Raw genomic sequence first — 13,376 nt, 5'->3', positions numbered from 1 at the left:
TGGAAATCAAGAGAAGCAGTCATCCCACTGTAGATCTTCAGTACTGAATGCCATTATATGACAAAAATAAGAAGCCAAAAAGCTATACTGTTCCTCGCAGCTATTTAACAGAGCATAAATACAGTTTAAAACCTACTTTGTGTGCCTCTGTCTTAGAGGTACTGAAGTCCAAGTGGTCAGGTAGCTAGCCAAGGCTTCAGAGGAATGAGGATAAATTTACAGCTCTAGCAGACTTAATGTGAGTGAAGACATATTACTCGATCTGCATCAACTCCTCACCTATGAAGCTGTACTAATCAGTACCTCAGAAATATCAGTGTGAGGAATACTTCACCAAGGCCATGAGATACTCCATACTAGAAGTATGCTTAAACAATACAACTGAAAATCATCAATAATCCACCAGCAAGCTTACAACATAAACCAACTGACCACAGATGCGTAAAATTAAATCAACTGCTGCGTAACTTCTTATCAATCTTCAGACTTGAATTTGTATTTAAAAAACAGGAAATCCTTTAAGTCAGAATTTGAAACTAGCAGCAAGCACATCATGGTGCTCAAGCTATGATCAGCAGAACATTTTTGCTAAACCAGGGCAACTAATCCAATCACAGCCAATGTACACGCACACAGTGGGTCCACTCCTGTAACAAAGTTCTGGCCTACTCTGACAAAAAGTGAACTTCAACACAGCCCGTTAGTTTAAAGTATTTAGACAATCACTAGAGTACTGCATCACAGAACTTCTCAAGGACTCTTGCGATTAACGATGATACAGAAGTCCATCTACATGCTGCACCTGGGGCAGCAATGTGAGAAGAAACTTAAATTACAAACTAAATCTCCCTGTGCAGCTTCTGTCATTCCAGAAAAAAACAAGACACGGGACTGTGCAAGTCCCGAGCCTGCTCCAGCATCAGAGCTGACGATGCACTAAGCTGACAATCGCCTTCTCAATCACAGCAGCAGGAACATCATTTCTGTTTTGCTATTTTAGTTTCCCATCTTGCTACGTTCAATTGCTAGTTCAGTGAAAGTGGAAGCCACATAAAAGTCGAAATAACAATAAAAAGTGATTAAAAAGAAGTAGTATATTTAATCTTCCAGCTTATAGTAAAAAAAAAAAAAAACCAACAACAAAAAACAACACGATTCCTGCCACCAAAATAATAAAAACTGTTTAGTCCTACTATCACACTGTTCTATTAACAGCCATATTCCACAGCTGTTTATTTGCTTAGACTATCAGCTGTAACATACACAAAAATCTTCCCATCACTTCTGCTTTTTTTGTTCAGAATTATTTACTTCAAAGATGAATGGGGAGGTGTTTGTAATATATTGTGCATTTGGACTTTTCACTCATTTCTATCCCAACAGAGTCTGAAAAGATTAGGTTAAAAGGTTATTCATCCTTTTGTAACATAAAAACTTAAGTTTTAAACTTACACTACGGTACTCTCCATACAGATTTAAGTGATCAGTTATCTGTCTTGCTTATTACTAACCCTATAGTTCGAAATACATAGGGAATGTCTGTACAACAACCAATTTAGGTTACTATCGTAACAGCTTTCATATTTTATAATTATTTCTAATCCTTAAAACTGTTTGTTTTAATTTGCAATGTAACAAATAAAGACTGAAGCAAGAAGACAACATTTCAGGAAAGATGTTGCTTTTTAAGCAAAAGAATATAAATCAGGATTTCTTGGGGAAAAAAAAAAAAAATCTTACAGGCTTGAGGAATTAACAGGCTACTTGATCTGCCACACTGAACAGACAACTTCAACCCTCCCCACTCAAATAGCCACAAATTTGAAGGGATGTTTTCTTAGATTTTAATTCCAGAAGTTTGCTTTTATATATTCCTTAACTATGCTTCAAGTCATCATCTGCATCACACTACTAACGCATATAAATATCACTTCCTGCTGCATGGGTTTTGTTCAAGTTTTTAAAGAAAACTGTCTTGTCAATTTTAAATTCAAGTTCTTGCCAACTCATAAATTTGCCCTGGTTCGCAGAGGTTTGTTTTCCTAGAAAAATATGAAAAATATTTTCATCTACATCATTTGTTTTAATAGGAAATCCCAGTAAACTCTAAATAACAATCTTCCAACCTTACAAAGGCCCAACCAACAACAACAAAACCTCTTATGGAAGCACAGGACAGTGATTTAAAAACTGCTGTCAACATTCACCAAGCACTCTGGATTACTGTGTCAACCACGAAATCCATAATCTGCTGGAAGCAGCTTATGCAGCTCTGGTTTTCTATCACAGACAAATGAAAGCAGTTCATTTAAATGTAAATACAATGAGTCTTTGCCGTCTGTTAATTAGCTACCATAATTTAATTTACCTGCATAGCATAGAACTATGAGATCTACACAAAGGATCTACTTTCCAATTCTGCTATAAAATGACTTCAGTTGAGGTAAGCAAGAGCTATGGCTGAAAGGTTTATTTGTCTGGGTTCATACAGTATCTTGTGGAATTAAATGCTGACTAATGAAGAAAAAGAGGTCTTTCACATATATAAGTATTTGCATATGACTTGTTTTTCCTTTAAAAGAAAGAGGATAGTACATTAATTTCTGTACAATGCAATCTTTTTTTTTTTTTTTTTAAAAAAAAAGCATTTATGCAATTAAATTTATTCAGAATGCTCTAACATGTAATGAAAATATTAAAATCTGGTAGCTACAGAAGATCAAACTGTTGCCAAAATCTACTTCTGCAGAACCAGATAAAAATATGTAACAAAAGTATACCTTAATATATGAACAATATTAGAAGCGCCTTCAATTAAATGAGTTTCTCTTACAGTAAACATGACTCCTGATGTCAGCTTCAAATGAAATATGAAAATAGGAAAAATAGGAAATAATGAAAATAGGACTGAGATCTTACCAGTTGTCAAGAATAATACCACACGACAGAATTAGGAGACTTGGTTATGCAACTACATTCTAAAACCCACCATAGCTAGGTAAGGTTCTTAAGCAGATGCTTGATTAAGCACCAGTCTGACACTGTTGATGTTTTCCTCGAGTGATTAAAATTAGGCATTAGGTTGTGTAGCCTATTCAATCAAAGACTAAGTGCTTCAGTATACAAAATACTAACCTGTTATTAACATTTTCCTGAACATTTAATGAGATCATCACTTGGTTTCTTGAAGAGCACTTTATTCAGTACAGAGACTGCAAAAATTGATACACAAAAGTATGTTTCTGGCACACTTTCCTAACCATGTTCAAAGTCTATGTTTGAGTCAACTTCAAAGAGTCACAACTAATAAAGCTGAAGTTTCTTATGGAAAAGAATGCATGAAAGATTTCTACCTCTCAGATTTGAAGTAAATATACACACAGAATTAAATCAATTCCAGTTTTGCTTGAAGATCATAAACACCAGTAAGACAGAACAGTGGGGCTAAGCAAGATTTTTACTTCCTAGATCCTCATCTCTTGACATGCAACTGATCTCTGGTGCTCAGCACTCATTCTTCCTCTGCGGCTTCTTCTCTACAAGACAAGTCTGCATAGTGTTTTCAAAAAAAAATAACCCCACACAAAATTGGTCACGACTTACCTTTCCAGTCACTCCTCTTTCTCTCTTCCATTCCTCAGCATTTTCAAGTTACTGTTCTGCAGTTCTCCAGCTCCACCCTCAGCTCTGATTTTATTTCTGCACTTTATACAACACAGCTTCTGTTTTTAAAGAACAGCCTTCCTACAGCTCATCACTTGTAAACCAACAGCCTGCCTTCCTCTGGGAGGCAGCCAGCTGCACTGATCTTGCCCTGCTCACTTCTCACCTCATGTCCCTCAGCACTCCTGCTTCTCCAGGTACCTCTTCCAAAAGATGTTCCTCTGTATAATAAGTAAAAAAATCTTCCTTCACTATATTTTTTCAGTTTTACCTGCCTCTTACTATCAGAAGATAACCTCCTACTCCCATGTGGTATCTTGCTAAGTTATCATACTCTAACATCCCTCCATTTTGGAAGTGCCATCCAAAATCCAGGAAGAAAACACTCAAAATCCAACATAGTGTTGGAAAGCCAACATTCCTTTATTCCTCATGATATATACCAGGTGAATTGATAAATCAATTGTGTGCTCTCAGGGTTCAAGTTCTACATTTAAACAGTAAAGATGCAATACACTGGCACACATGCTCAATCTTTTCCAAGAACTCATTAATATATGCCAATTTCCTTCTTGGCACACATGACTGCATCTAAGTTGGTCTAAGACCACCTGGCTTCATCCCCTTAATTTCTCCTTCAGCTTCATTACAGTGACTTCTGGCCAACCTTCAGCTGGTTTTCACCAATTTATCATATTTTCATTGCTTGTTATGTCACAACGAGCGACTTTCTATCTTGATACACTATAACCCAAACCAATATGCGAAATCCAAGGAAAAAAGTCCTTGCACCTGGGGATGCAAAGATAAAAATACTCTACTATGACTCCAGTACTCCTGAAAAGCAGAATTGTTGACAAAAACAAGGCTGCTCACATACCAAGCAAAGCTAAACTGGAAAGTTTTAGAACTAGCACTTCTGATGTCTTTCGCTAAACTAATATACTGGTCCTTAAATTAGTATACTGATCCCTATTGCTAAACCAGCCCTTCTGATATAGGCTATATCATGTACAGAGATGAGATCAATGAAGCAAACTCTTCTCTTGATCACACTTAGAAAAAAAACACCAAATACAATTAGACAGCTGATGGACTTCCAAACCTAACACAACTAATCTAGTGGTGAGAATGGCACTGCAGAAACTCTATGTATGCATTTGTTTTTATTTTCAAAACTTTGGGTTGTGTTGTCCTCTTCTCTGTCCCAGGTGGGGCAGTTGACAAAGCTGTGCAGATTAGGTCAGCCTCATGTTATCCCGTCTGAGTTACTGCTCATCAGCTGAACAACAGCAACTCTCTCTATAGGTGCTTTGAGAATATTCCAGATGAAAACTCAAATGTGATGGTGACTGTAGCTACTAATGGTGAACAGCAGTTCATCAACTCTTCCATAACACAGGAAGAATTAAAACTGTCTGAGCAACCACTATGCCATGAAGTCTAAGGATGCTCTCACTTTCAGCAGAAAAGCCCCAGGAAATGCAAATGATAAGTGGTATTCCATCTCCTGCTCTATTTTTTTTTTATTGTATGTGAGTAGAAGAGATCTTCCCTCTCCCAGTTTCCAAAAGTCATTTGGAAGAAGAGACCTATAACTGAGAGCAGTATTTACCTTGTTTTTTTTCGTGTGATCCAAACAAAAAGAAGAGAAGGGTCAGTAAAAGGGTCAGTAAAAGGGTCAGTAAAAATATGGGAATGTCCCAGAATTCCAGGATATGAGACAGGTAAATCTGATACGAAGGGCTGTAACTACAGGTTTTTATCAGTCAACTTCCTCACAGATTAAGGTGGAATTGAGGCTTTTCATAGTCTGAGTATACAGTCACATGGCCCATTTACTATAAAACTGAGGACCATAATTCTGGAAATTGGCACTGCAGTAAGTACAACACATTTGGAACAGTAAGAACTTAAACCTTAGTTTACCTTAAAACCTTTGATTTACTCTATTTCCACACAGGAAATGAGCAGATATCCCTAACCATTATTACTATTACCTTCAGAAGGTGACAGACAGCTAAAAATATGGTGTTGGATAAAAATGAATTCTGAATTTTCACCTGCCTCTTGCAGTGTGTTCTACAGCAGCAAGTTCTTTCAGCTGTACACAGATGTTGCCTTGCCAGTGCAAAACAAAATAATGAACTTCATTTACCAAAACTGCATGGGATTAAAGAAAACCAGAAGATAAAGACTACTAGAAAGACGAAGTAAATAAAACTATTTCAGAGAAAGATAGCATGAAATTCAGGTGACATGAACGTTACAGACACATTACAGAATAACATTCAAAGCTAGTAATCAGGACTTTCAGTCACAGATATGCCAAGAAGCCATTTCTGAATGTCAGGTTGAGGCCAGTCATTTTGTAAAGAGATATGTCAAGTTACCATCACAGGCCATAGACAACATGCTAGCAAATACAATGGTAGGTATACGAACTTTCATATAACCCTGGAAAAGAGCACCTATGCTTCATCACCTGTACAAAGACAACACAGACTATCCCAACTCTAATCCAGCTCACAGCTGGATTTGTTGGTATGTTTGCTTTCATTGCACCTTCAAACATCTTCAAAAGGATGGAAAAATGGCATATACAAATTAAAAAGTAAACTTTGTCCTCTGAAAAAGAATCATTCAAGAAACAAAGGCAAATTAATATTAGTGTGATTCAGAAGCCAGCAAACAGTAAGACATCATCTAAGCTGTTCCAGCTAGAAGTAAAAATAAGGAGTAAATTCCAGCATTTCTTGTTTATGTAAAAGTCCTACTCCCAGAATAAAGGAAAACTAAAACATCAAAGGAGTATTATTCCATTGCTCAAAACTCTCAGGAATCTGTTTAGAAATCAACTGCTCTCATCCTTCTTCTCTAAGCTTTCCAATGGGCCCAAACAAATCAGCAGCAGCTCAGGGCACAGTCTTACCCACTTCTCCCTATTGTCCATACCTATTGCTATCAAGACCAATATTTAGCAAACTCCTCATCACATAGTTCACATTCCTACACATTTGTTTGCCTTTGCTTCCAGCAGTCTCAAACTTGCAGCTGGTTCATTTTGATTCCTCACAACTGCCCCTGTATAACCATTCCTGAATCAGTTCAGCCTGATACAGCAGTAATATCAAATATTTGTTAGCATGAATTCACTAGCTACTGGTGAACAAGTTACTACAAGACTGAAGGTCTACATCTGAGAATGTCAGCAAGGATGTCTGTAATATAGAAAGGAATGTGCACACAGTCTCCTCCCTCGTGCCATCCTGTCCTTATCTCCATCATCAACCATTCTTCCATCAAATATACTTCCAAAAACGTAACATGCTTCTGGGAACATACCACATTTCCCATTCTCACAGTAATATGTGCCACATTAATAAGTCATACCTTTCAGTATCAAAGCTATCCTGTTCTGGATGTACTCAAAATTTTGAAAGAATGATTTAGGCCTTTATCTACAAAGCAAAACTAGTAACCGTCTCTCCTCTAGAGATACAGATACTACTTCTTTTTATAGCTGAGGTGCATTATGAACACAGATAAGTTAATCATCATTAGGCAGTCTGCACTGCATTGCAATAACATTTCTGCTGTTACTGGTTCCTGACAACCCCAGCAATTTCATTATTATCCACCCACAGATCATTCAAATTTGCTGAAACAAATTTTGATGGTTAATTCTGCAGCAGTTATGAGAAAGGCTTCACAGCTGCAGGACTTACTACCTGCAGAAGAGTTACACAAAAATCTTCTAGTAACTTACTGGCTAACCTAAGCACATTTCATACTTATCCATCTGGCATACTGAAAGGGTAACATTAACTCAGGCTGATGCAGTATTATATATTCTTCAAAGTTCATCAACAGTCCTGGCTTGGGACTGGCCACTGCAGTGGCCACAACTTCTGAATAAGGTCTGTTGTTCTAGCAGTGCCTCAGGGACTCTGACTTGATCCTTCCTGATTATTCTTCCTCTACAGCGATTCCACAGAATTAAGAAGCTTTTTAACTATCCCTACTTTACATGTTTTGATGAAACCTAGAAGAAAGAGTAACTGAATCACCTCAGCCCTTAAAGGATGTCTAACCATAAGGAGAAGGGTGAGGCATTGACAACGTGTATCTCCTAATCTACAGTGATAACAATAAAATCACGATACGTTACTATGAAAATGAAATACAGGACCAAGAGAAAAAATAAAAAGCCTAAATGCTACTCTGAATAGCTGCACAACAACAGTTTACTACACAATTCAGAAAAAAAAATCTAATCTTTTTAGATTTGCAACTCAAGGAATTGTTTAAATACATGGAGATATTTAGATATATCACATAGAACACAGGACTTTCCAGTTAACTTTGAAAAAACAAGAGATACATTAGCTCTGATAATTCTTACTAAGTTTTAGTGAGATTTTAGGGAAGTTTTGAAAACTTGCTACTTTTTTTGAGGAAGAATTTTTACATATTTTAGGAGCAATCTCAAAAAGTCCTCAAAATCTCAGGCTCATTGAACACCAGCTAAATTTATACTGACTAAATAAATACTAGCTGTCACATTCCATTGACTTAGCTACCTGCTTTCCCCTCACAAAAAAAGTCAGCAGTAGCAAAAAAAAAAAAAACCAAAAAAAAAAGCCCAACAAAAAATAAACACAAATACCTGTTAGAATGACAGCTAACAGCTCTCAAGACAACACATACTTTTTATAAAAAATGCAGTAGACAAAACAATATTAAAGCAGGCTTTTGCACTCAAGATTGCTTAGTCTATACAGGAAGCAGTAGAAACAGAAGCTTGGGAGGAAAATTGAAGTTAATTTGATTTAATTAAAAAAAAGTACCCAATATTCATTGAATGATACAAATTAGAGATATTGATAAATCAAGTCTCGTGCCTAAGAACATAAGTAAAGGGCTGTTCTACTCTCATGAGCTTTTCTACTGCTACAGAATTTCACACAAACATTTATTTTCTCGCATTTAAAATAAGAAACAGAAACACTACTGAACATCAGCCTAAAGACCCAAGTGAATTCCAACTACCTTGTACTGGTTAAGATTCTGATCTCTAATAGCTACATATTAGAATTATTTAAACCAGTTTGCATGAAAAAGATGTCTGTGCAAGTAATGAAGGTAAAGCTTCCCTTTTAAGTTGTGTTACCTTAGCAAAACTAATAGACATAAAAAAAACATGTTTAATTAATGAAGAGACATTACGTTGATGTGCACATGAATGAAATTAGGAATATTTTCTTACAAATCATTTGTCTGAGTACTGCTTCATTGTAAAGGAGTTACATGATGAAACACTCCAAAAATGTGGTACTGTGTGTCCTGACATGCACTGCTGTGAGATCTCAATGAAAAAAATACAGTAGCATCTGTCTTTCACATCAGTAGACAATGACACTGAAACATTCACATTCACTTCCAAACATGGCAGATGCTAAGTAAGACCAGACTGGAGAAAGAAAGATCGGAAAGCAACTAAAATACAGATCTCAGTGTCCCAACAGGCTTTTTGTTTGTAAAATGGTGTTGAAATAAGAGGTCAATAACACTTGAACTTAAAATATGTATAGCTTAAACCTCACACAGAAAAGCACTGGGACAGAGAGAAATAGGTGCCCCAGTGAAACACGTGCTTATTGACCATTCTTAAGAAGTGAGAAATTATCAATGTTTAAGTCTGGCAGGTTTCAATTGAAGATGCTGGTGTGTTTAAGGAATCAGACAGAAGATGCATGAAGTTCCCATAGAGGAGAGTTTGAAGGAGAGGAGTGACCACAATCATTCATCTGTAGCAGCCTCCTGCAGGACTTCCAGCAGCAACACAGCACCAAATTTACTACCCTGAGCATTATGACACTATGCTAACTCCTCTTAAAAACTGTCAAGTTACACACAAGAGCTGGTCCAATAATGCTGCCCAGTATCCACAAATAAGCAGAATAACAAGCAGAAAAAAAATTATTTTTCTGACTTGTGCACACATTCACACACAACAATAGGATGAGATGGAACGTCTCCACAGTGCAGCAGAGGATGTTCAGGTTGGTTATTAAGAAAAATTTTTGCTCTTCCTGGTCGAAGAAAGGCAGAATGGCACAGGCTGCCTAGGAAAACGGTGGAGTCACTGACCCTGGAGGTGTTCAAGAAGCGTGGAGATGTGGCACTGAGGGATGTGGATAGTGGATATGGTGGGGATGGGCTAGTGGTTAGACTAGGTGATCTCAGTGGTCTTTTCCAACCATAATGATTCCATGAATGTGGAACCAAGCATCACTGGACTCTATCTCCAAATGATAGGCAGGTGTTCTGAATTACTCATTTTTAATAACACAAACACCACAGCCAATGGCACCCAGAGATGACTCTTAATTTGTTCTCTAACTAGGACATGAGCTCAAATATAAAACCAGAGGGTTGATGCATTTTGTTTTCCATTAACGGACATAAAACCCGGTGCTATAACCCAAGTTCCCAGAATAATCCACTTTCTCAGGTCGGATTTAACCCTCCATAAGCAGGATGGCAATGCTATACCAAACACCTTAGGCAGGATGCTTCCCCTTGTTTTACAACGGAAGAACTGACTCTCCCTTAAAATAAAATGCTTAACCTCACATATCACGTGTACGAAAAGAGAAGAGAGAGCATGCATGTGCATCCAGGCTGGATGTGGCTCTGGGCAGCCTGGTCTGCTGGTTGGCGACCCTGCAGACAGCAGGGGGGTTGAAACTAGATGATCACTGTGGTCCTTTTCAACCTGGGCATTCTATGATTCTATCCCCATACACAGTTCACACACACACACACACACAGCTATCTTTTGTGGAAGCATCTGTTGTAACACGGTCATTTTTACTTCCAAACACACACACACAATGTACCCGCAGATAGCAGAGCTCACATACATACGTGCCTAAATATGCAAATAGCAGCGGTACAATAGACTCCTTCCACAAAAGATGGCTGGCTCTACACCACGCAGACCGGCCCGGGCCAGAAGAAAAGGTGCTGCTTTCCTCAAAACTCACCCAGAACTTGGCAGCGGGCGGCTCGCCCTCCGCGGGGCTCAGCCCGGCCGAGACGAATGGCACCCGGTCCCGCCGAGGGGAGAGCCCGGCGGAGCCACCCCGCCCCCATCCCGGGCCTCAGCCCCCCCCCCTTCCCCACCACGGCCCTGGAAGGCGGCCGGGTTCGGGCACTGCCCGCCAGGGGCGACGGACACCTGGAGCCGGGCTCCGCGGCCAGTCCACCTGCCGCCGGCGGGCTGCACGCCCCGCAGGGCAGGGCATGGTAGGGCACGGCAGGGCCGGGCCTCTCTCGCTCCCCTCCCCGGCTTCCGAGCGCGCCCACCCACCCCCCGGGCAGGCTCGCACGCCGCGGGGGGCTCCAGCAAGTCGGCCGTTCAGGAGCAGCCTCACCTCAGCCCCGGGAGGCCTCCCGCGGGGCAGGAGGAGAACGCGGCTCAGGGATGAGAGGGGACGAGGGCTCCCCAGCAGCGCTCGCAGACTCACCTCCTCCGTTCCCGGCTCCTGCCGCCCGGCGCCTGATATCATCCCTCCGCCGCACCCCGCCCCTCGTCGTGACGCACTCCATCTGCTACGCCCCGACGCGCCGCTGGCCCCGCCATGGCTGCTACGGACGTACCTGATCCATCCCCCGGCCGCCGTCTCCGCGAGGACCCGGCGCACAAAGGAGGCTGGCACCGCCCCGGGGTGGAAGCGAGGGGGCCGCGCGTGGGCTGGCGACACAGGGGTCCGGGCTCGGGGGGAGCGCGGGGCGAAGAGCAGCGAAATCGCGCGGTGCGTCGCGTCAGTGGGCGCTGCGAGCGCGGAGGTGGCTCCTGCAGCTCGTGCAAGCGGACCGGGGTCTGTGCTACCTCGTTTTCTCCCTCCTGATTTGTACTGGTTGTATTTTGCTCTTCCTGGTCGAAGAAAGGCAGAAAAAAATTTTACACAGCGTGACTGCTTTGCAATGATGTAGCATAAATAATAGCATAAGACACAAGATGACCATTTAACCCTGCATCCTGCCTCTTTTTTTTTTTTCTGTCAAGATAAATTAAAATTCCTACCCTCTTGGATGGAAAATTCTTCATCTCTTAGCATGTTCATTTGGTAGATAGTGTAATATTGCAAAGGCAACCTTAACAATATGTGATGTAATAAAATATTTTCCTCCTTACTTGCTTAAGATATGGATGTGCTATTAAAAACCTGTGAGGAGAAAGAAGACATCTTGCAATAAAAAATTGCCCTCACATGTCACCTTCACCAATGTTTAAAAATAATCTGCATTTTGTTATTTTTTATTGTTATTATTTCTTTCTGCTTTTATGTCTCTGTGCAAAATGCATGAGGAAATGCCCACTTTCTTCTTTCTCTCTAACCTAACTTACACTGTGGGGCTTAAAGAACAGCTGTCAGAAGATACCACTGCTTTTTTGTATACTTGTATAACTCTCACTATGTGTTTGTGTATCCATTTCTCCTCTCCTATATCATGTTTTCTTTGCATGTTGAACCTTCTAAAAGGATTGCTGACACTACTGGCATGTACTATATTCAACGGGGAATCTCACAGATTGCATTGTGTGGAATTGAAGTGATGGGCATTTTGGGTTGCCAGGGTTGTTTACACAGTAAAATTGTGTCCCATCACAGCCCTTAGTTGGACACAGGAAAAGGATGTGGTCCCAGAAATAAATATTTTCATAAAACCTTTGCATTAAAGAGATAAAGTACAAGTGGAAGATCTGGCATCTTACTCTGTAATTTTATATTTTCTTTCCCCAGTCTCAAAGAGCAACTGATGCTTTCTAAGAAATGTCATGTTGGAAGGAACCTTACTGAATTCCCTAGCCCATCTTGCAGTGAGGCAAGACCAAGACTGGGAGACATTTGTCTAAGTTGTTGATTGGTGGCAACCAGGCGTGGACTCAGATGTGAACGATTGAAATCTTTTATTACAGGTTCTCAGATAACTCATATACATTCAGAAGTTTCCTTTTCTAGCTTTCCCATCCACCCTTAGAACTTTCCCATCCTCCTTTACATGTCAACAAAGTATTCCACAAACATTCCTTATCCAGTCGGAGCCCTGGGCCATTTCTTTTGCTTTTCTCTTTTTCTAGAGATATCCTTAGTTCTCAGCCTTCTCAGTTTTCTCATACTGTTCATCTTGCTCAACAGCGTCTGCTCTGAATGTTCTCTCTTGTATTCCCACACTCCACTTTTTGATCTCCCCTTTTTAATCTCCACTGAATGAGATGCCCTTAGCCTGCATAGGTTAGGTTAAGTGTCTTTCCAGTTAAAAAATAAATAAATAAAAAGAAAAAGTGGTGGTGTATTTGTCAATATCGTTTGCTAAATGACCTAACAGAAGCTTTGCAGGGTCATGTGATGTAATTGAAATGTACTTTTTAGCAGATATTACAGCGAGTGATACTCGCATCAATCACTAGAGAAAATCAAGAATCTAACAGCCAAACACTGGGGTGTTCCAGTGAAAGGGTTTGACATGTAAAGGACTGGTGGCAGATGCCACTGGCGGAAGTTTGGCGACTGCAGGCGTGTCAGAGTCCAACAGTAGGCCAGCAAGATTCAGCAGCCAAGAAGGACTTATTAGTTCATCACTAATGAATCAGCCTAATCCATGTGGAAAAAAAGGACAATCTTTTTGCAACATTTATG

General features: G+C 40.1%; 1 protein-coding gene across 3 annotated transcripts in view; it reads right to left on the bottom strand.

The window, feature by feature from the left end:
- FAM169A (family with sequence similarity 169 member A) overlaps window positions 1-11,256 on the bottom strand; it is a 38,229-nt gene extending 26,973 nt beyond the window's left edge. For 2 of the 3 annotated variants that reach the window (XM_085213642.1, XM_085213646.1), the window contains exon 1: window positions 11,106-11,240. In XM_085213642.1, coding sequence (XP_085069768.1) covers window positions 11,106-11,240 — 135 coding nt within the window. Of the gene's footprint in view, window positions 1-11,105 lie in introns of all 3 variants that reach the window. The other variant, XM_085213645.1, reaches the window with a different exon arrangement.
- Between the last annotated feature and the right edge of the window lie 2,120 nt (window positions 11,257-13,376).

This window comes from Meleagris gallopavo, chromosome Z, assembly GCF_905368555.1.
Source record: "Meleagris gallopavo chromosome Z, MGAL_WU_HG_1.1, whole genome shotgun sequence".
Taxonomy (NCBI): Eukaryota; Metazoa; Chordata; class Aves; order Galliformes; family Phasianidae; genus Meleagris; species Meleagris gallopavo.
This window is presented reverse-complemented; position numbering and strand designations above follow the sequence as displayed.